Genomic DNA, 6,856 nt, shown 5'->3' with positions numbered 1-6,856 from the left:
CTCAAAATGATGGTGACCATGGTAACAAAGGAGTGGCGGGAAAACTGAAAAAAGGAAAACATGTGACTAATGAAAACATACTGTGATAGCAGTGAATCCGGCCAATCATGGAACAGCTGTTTCAAACGTGACATCCTCATTTCCAGAGAGACCAGTGGCACCGCCTGCTATATAAAACAAATTTACCACTCACAATCTTATATGTTAAATCAGTGAGCTGAGTGAAGAGTGACATAGACCGATAAGGAGAGAGAGATGTGGGTAATTCTTTATATGTGTTTGCTCCTGTCTTGTAACTATATCTGTGTTGCTTTGATGGTCAGTTCAGGTACCTGTCAGCTCCAGGGACACTTTACATTGAATGGGATGTTCCAGGATGGAGACCTTCTCATTGGTGGTCTGTTTGAGGTTCAGAGGTACCTCAAAGTATTCCCTGAGCTGAGCTTCAGAACAGAGCCAAAACTACCACAATGTGAGCTGTGAGTCTGAAACTACACCAACTGAAGAAAACTTAAGACAATCATTTTTATGACTGTGTACAAACTGTAACTGGTCAATGAGAATTTAGTCAAGGTAACTGATGACATGTTGCATGATGGGTTACAGGACTGAAATCATTCACTGAATGAAAACACACACACACACACACACACACACACACATATACATATATATATATATATATATATATATATATATATATATATATATATATATATATATATATACATACATACTTTTATTAATTTTTTTAACAAAGTATACATTTGGAAATATTGTGTTATGAAATTTAGTTAATCTCCTATTATTAATTTATCTACTTTAACTGTTAGAATTTCAAAGTTAATGGCAATTTGTTTTGAATTGTTTCCTCTAGCTTCTATATGACAAGCTTCCAGCAAGCACTAACAATGGTTTTTGCCATCAGTGAGATTAATAACAATCCCAACCTCCTGCCTAACATCACGCTTGGTTACCAGATCTACGACAACTGTTTAAGGCTTGGAGTGGCATTCCGTGGTGCCACAGCTCTGGTTAGTGGGACAGAGGAAACCGTCTCTGACCTCAACTGCAAAGGACCATCACCGGTGATTGGAATCATAGGTGATCCAGGTTCTACTCATTCTATTGCAATTTCCAGTGTCCTGGGGCTGTTTCGACTGCCTATGGTATGATATTTAAAACCTTTTTTTTTTTTTTTTCGTTAAGAAAAAGTCTTACCAAATGATTCTTTAAGAACACATTATATTTGATTATCTACTATGTAATGTTTTCATTCATAATAGGAGGACATTGTGTGCAAATATAACAAACCTGCTTCACAATAAATAAATGAATAAATAAACATAATGGCTTAAGAACTGATGAGATTGGTTTATCTTTCTCCTTCTCTTGTCTCTGCTCCTCATTTCTAATTAGGTTAGCTATTATGCCACCTGCTCCTGTTTAAGCGACAAGAAAAAGTACCCCTCTTTCTTCAGAACAATCCCCAGTGATGCCTTCCAGGTGCGGGCTATGGTTCAGATCTTGAGACATTTTGGATGGACCTGGGTTGGTCTCATCTACAGTGATAATGACTATGGCATCTACGCTGCTCAGTCCTTTCAGCAGGAAATGCAGGTGTTTGGACATTGTGTTGCTTTTTCTGAAATACTGCCCAATGATAATAACCCCAGAGATATTCAACGTATAATGGGAGTGATTTACACCTCTACAGCTAGAGTGGTGGTTGTTTTTTCTGCTTCATCCTTACTGATACCTTTGATGGATAAAGTTGTGTTGCAGAACATGACAGGCAGGCAATGGATTGCAAGTGAAGCTTGGACCACCTCACCTATGTTTCGCACACCACGTTTTCTGTCCTTCCTGGGGGGCACACTGGGCATTGCTATCAGGCGTGGGGAGATTGAGGGGCTTCATGACTTTCTGTTACGTGTTCGGCCTAACAATGATCAAAGAAATAATATAGTGAGGATCTTTTGGGAGAACCTGTTTGGGTGCACATTTGAAACAGGGGGTAAAAAGACAGAAGGAGAGCAAGTGAAAAAGCTTTGTACAGGACAGGAGGATCTGAGCACCACAAACTCACCATACACTGATGTTTCAGGGTTGAGAGCATCTTATAATGTGTATAAAGCAGTTTATGCCCTTGCACATGCGCTTCATGACCTGATGCAGTGTGAAGAGGGGAGAGGACCATTCAGTGGGAATAGTTGTGCTGGCATAACAAATCTGAAACCCTGGCAGGTAAGAACCACAGGTATAGTGCAGATTTTCTCCAGGCATATAGATGAGCTGACTGTGGAAAAGCAAAATATGTGGTCTATATTAATTAAAATTTCAGATAAACATATAACACCTGTCCTGTCTACAAACTGTACAGCTGGTTCACTACCTACAGAAAGTGAACTTCACCACAGGCTTTGGGGATCATGTGTCATTTGATAAAAATGGAGATGCTCTGGCCATCTATGATGTGTTGAACTGGCAGCCGAGCTCTGATGGGTCAATAAAGCTCCACAAGGTCGGTGTAGTAAATGAAGGGGCAGCATCAGGGGTGATGCTCACAGTGGATGAGGATGCATTTTACTGGAACTTTGAGACAAAAAAAGTAATTAACTTTGAATTTTAAATGTCATAATTTTTGCAGGTATAAATACTAATCAAAGCTATGATAAGACAAATGAGAATAAATTAATGGAAAAGCCAAGCTTGTCATTATGTAAAGGAGATGACAAACATGATGATGTCTCTTTTAGCCCCCGCAGTCACTGTGCAGTGAGAGCTGCCCACCAGGAACCAGAAGAGCAACAAAGAAGGGCCTTCCTGTCTGCTGTTTTGACTGCCTGCCATGCGGAGATGGAGAGATTTCTAATGCAACAAGTGAGGAGATTGCTGGCAAAATTTGAATATAATTTGATAGTTATTTTCTCTTTAAAATCTTGCATTCTGTCTTTTTCTTAACCACAGATGCTGTTGAGTGCATGTTGTGTCCAGATGAGTTCTGGTCCAATCCAGATAAGGATCAATGTGTCCCCAAAGAAGTTGAGTTTCTGTCTTATGAGGAACCTCTGGGCATCTCTCTGACCACTGCATCTCTGCTTGGCACCTGCTTCTGTGCTCTTGTGATGGTCATCTTTGCACATCACCGTAACTCTCCCATAGTGCGTGCCAACAATTCAGAGCTCAGCTTCCTGCTGCTGTTGTCACTCAAACTGTGTTTCCTGTGTGTGCTACTGTTCATTGGTCAGCCACAGTTGTGGACATGTCAGTTAAGACATGCTGTGTTTGGCATAAGCTTTGTCCTGTGCATCTCCTGCATCCTGGTCAAGACTATGGTGGTAATAGCGGTGTTCAAGTCATCTCGACCAGAGAGCAAAGGAGCGATAAAATGGTTTGGAGCAGTTCAACAACGATGCACAGTTCTGGTCCTAACAACACTCCAGGTTATGATATGTGCAGCCTGGCTATCAACTGCCTCTCCAACACCCCATAAAAACAACCAGTACATCCGCTCTAAAATAGTATATGAATGTGCTATTGGCTCAGTGGCTGGTTTCTCTCTACTGCTGGGATACATTGGACTGTTGGCAGCAGTAAGTTTCCTGTTAGCCTTCCTGGCGAGAAACCTTCCAGATCATTTTAATGAAGCAAAGTTCATCACTTTCAGTATGTTGATCTTCTGTGCTGTGTGGATTGCGTTTGTTCCAGCATATGTGAGCTCACCAGGGAAATATGCTGTTGCTGTGGAGATTTTTGCCATTCTGTCTTCAAGTTTTGGATTACTGGTGGCCATATTTGCTCCAAAGTGCTACATCATTCTTTTACATCCAGAGAGAAACACTAAAAAAGCAATCATTGGACGAGAAACACAAAATATATAGTTTTATATAATTTTGGTCCACCATCCACAGACACATTTGTGACTGAATCAACCATATATCTATCTATCTATCTATCTATCTATCTATCTATCTATCTATCTATCTATCTATCTATCTATCTATCTATCTATCTGTCTGTCTATCTATCTATCTTGCCACACTTTTGCCACACACACACACATACAGTTGGGTTTCCATGTTTTATGGGGTCTTTCCATAGACATTAGGATTTTTATACAGCACAAACAGTATAAAACTGTCTGCATTTTCTGCAATAAAAAATAATAATAAAAACATCACTCTGTATTATTTATAAGCTGTTTTCCTCATGGGGACCAAAACATGTCCCCACAAGGACAAGGATAACAGATATTGGCATCTTTGTGGCACACACCCACACACACACACACACACACACACACACACGCACAACATGAGATGTTGTGTGTTTATTTTGTTTTGCATATTATTTTATTTTAGTTATATTCAATTGATAAAAAGTTGATATTGTTACAAATATATTATTATTATTTTTAGTAATACAATTAAGGGCGCACACTCAGATCTCTGATATGGTTTATTGTCCAATCCAAGGTAAGCCTTTGTAACGACTGAGACAAGTCAGGCACAAGTATTTGTTATAGTTTAACAAATGATATTTAGAACTCACTCTGGGATCTGTGCCCCATCCCCCCAAACAGGGCAAGAAGGTCTTAGTTAACATGACCACGATCAGATAAGTTGGTTTTATGACTCTTAGCAATGTGAACAGGGGCCTCTGCCACAAGACGTACAGATATTAGAACAGACTCTCCTGCATTCATTTATCGATGAACTGATTAACATGAAATTAACATGCATCCCAGAACTTTTTGTGAATGATTTACTGTCTAGTGTTGTGTTTTTTTAATACTATTACCTTTTGATACTATTATCTCTTTGATACTATGTATTTTATTATAGAGCCAACGGTCAACGTAACCTCACCCATACCATGTTTGGTCTCTATAAATTGGTAATTTGAAGATCGAAATGATTGTGTACATGATATGCCGATAGCAACGCAACATATTAGTATTACAAGAATCTTTCTTAGTTTTGTCATCAGAAACCAATCCAGCTGCCATTGCAAATGAGCACGCTTAGAACAAAGATTCATAAATCAACCACAGAGGAATCTTCCCGCTTGGAAATTCCACCCTTCTCATTGGTCAAGCAAACCCGGAGAGGTGGGGCCTTTCTCAGGCTTTATTAGAGACAAATCCACAGTGACCTTTCGCTCTCTTCTCTTCAGGCCTCAACTGCTGCTTCTTCAGGTTGATCCTGTGGGGACTCCCCCCCCCACCCCCACGGGGGCCCATGGGCCCCGGCAGGCCGTGACCACCGCCTGCTATGCCTTCACTCTCCCAACAGAGTCAGACTGTATTTTCTCAGAAGAAAACTGCAACCTTACCATCACTGAATGGGCAACAATCAACTCTTGGCCTTCTCGGTACGTTCAGGATGCCGTGCTGTCCAGCGTGGCCTCAGCAGGCCCCAGGGTGGCAGGCCACAATCTGCACTCCAGCCATGAGAACAGCGTCGAACTAACCATGCAAGTTCATCATATCTTCTCCATCCAGCGGAGAAGAAAATGATCACAACTTGTACAGTAACATTTGGCACTCACGGACCCATCAACAAACTCAATTTTCAACCACTTCAAGAATTGTGTCCACTGCACAGACCATGCAAGTATCAATTTAATGAGGTGCTCTGAAAATGATAAGCTGATGGTTCTTTTCATAGTTAAATGGATCTTTTCCATAGTTCCATTTCCTGCTTACAGTTCCATTCTATCACTCACAATTTTACCTATGCATGTATGTATGTATGTATGTTTGTTTAGTTTAGTTATGTTTGTGATTTAGTTAATAAAACTTGTGCACAATATGTATTTGGTTCTGATTCTCTGCTTGCAACAAAGTCCATTTTACGATCTTGATCTTATTACATGCTCTAAGCGCTGTACATGCTAAGAAATAATTATTTTTCGGTGACCATGAAAGATACGCTTTTCTTAGAATAAATGAATAATCAAAAGAGTTCGTTGGAACTGATTGATTGATTGTAATATTAATTTAGCTACCTCAAGTTAATCCAATTAACTTACCCAAATATTAATAATTAATCATAATTGATAATTGTGAGTTATTATTAATATTTACCCTTTGAGCTAACTTGTTACACCTTGTTCTCTTTTACTGTATTTGTGGTGACATTAATCAATTTCTGCATATTTTATCTGCATATTTATATGCGTATTTTATTTTGTGCAGAAGGACTTTTCATTTATTCTTTAATGTTATCAATGCCATCTCATTTCTCTGTATTCATTCTGTGCTCATTTGGATGTTTTATATTAGTAATGGGTCGATCATGAGCGATTTCTTTTATTTTGAACGAATCTTTAATATGACTTTACTTTAATATGAGTTGTCTCATAGACTGATTTGTTAATTTTGTGATGACCACGCATGCGCAACATCCCATAGGTTCTTTACAGGAAACAGAAACGTTTAGTTCAGCTCTCAAGTCTTTTGGTCTGAGTTATCCATTCATCCTGTGACAGCCCCATAGGCTAAGGCTATGCAGTCTGTACTGGAAACAGAAATTATTAGTTCACCTCTCAAGTCGTTTGTTCTTTTGTCATGTGACGTGACAACCGTATTGGATACAGAAATGAGTTAAAGGACAAGTTCGGTATTTTACACTTAAAGCCCTGTTTTCAGATCATTTCTGATGAAATACAACGGTTAAGATTGAAATTTGGACACATGCTGCTGGCCCAAGTATTTTCGGTTTCTGTGGTAGCACCCCCCCACCTCCACAATGGCTGCATAGGTGCACTGGAACAATCCTTCCTAAAACGCATTAAACTTTCGTTTACAAAGATGTGAAACTCACCGAGTGGTCAGGGGTGTTCACTAATA

General features: G+C 39.5%; 1 protein-coding gene across 1 annotated transcript; it reads left to right on the top strand.

Annotated features, from left to right (window-relative positions):
• Positions 1-366: 366 nt before the first annotated feature.
• LOC307159874 (extracellular calcium-sensing receptor-like) lies at positions 367-3,884 on the top strand (the record flags this gene model as incomplete). Its single annotated transcript, XM_079873573.1, has 6 exons — positions 367-479; positions 878-1,169; positions 1,420-2,247; positions 2,402-2,611; positions 2,760-2,883; positions 2,971-3,884. 6 exons carry the CDS (start codon positions 367-369, stop codon positions 3,882-3,884), a joined length of 2,481 nt encoding a protein of 826 aa, XP_079729699.1.
• Positions 3,885-6,856: the final 2,972 nt, after the last annotated feature.

This window comes from Squalius cephalus (genome assembly GCF_949319135.1).
Source record: "Squalius cephalus genome assembly, chromosome: 6".
Classification (NCBI taxonomy): domain Eukaryota; kingdom Metazoa; phylum Chordata; class Actinopteri; order Cypriniformes; family Leuciscidae; genus Squalius; species Squalius cephalus.
The sequence above is the reverse complement of the archived record's forward strand: the minus strand, read 5'-3'. Positions and strand labels throughout refer to the sequence as shown.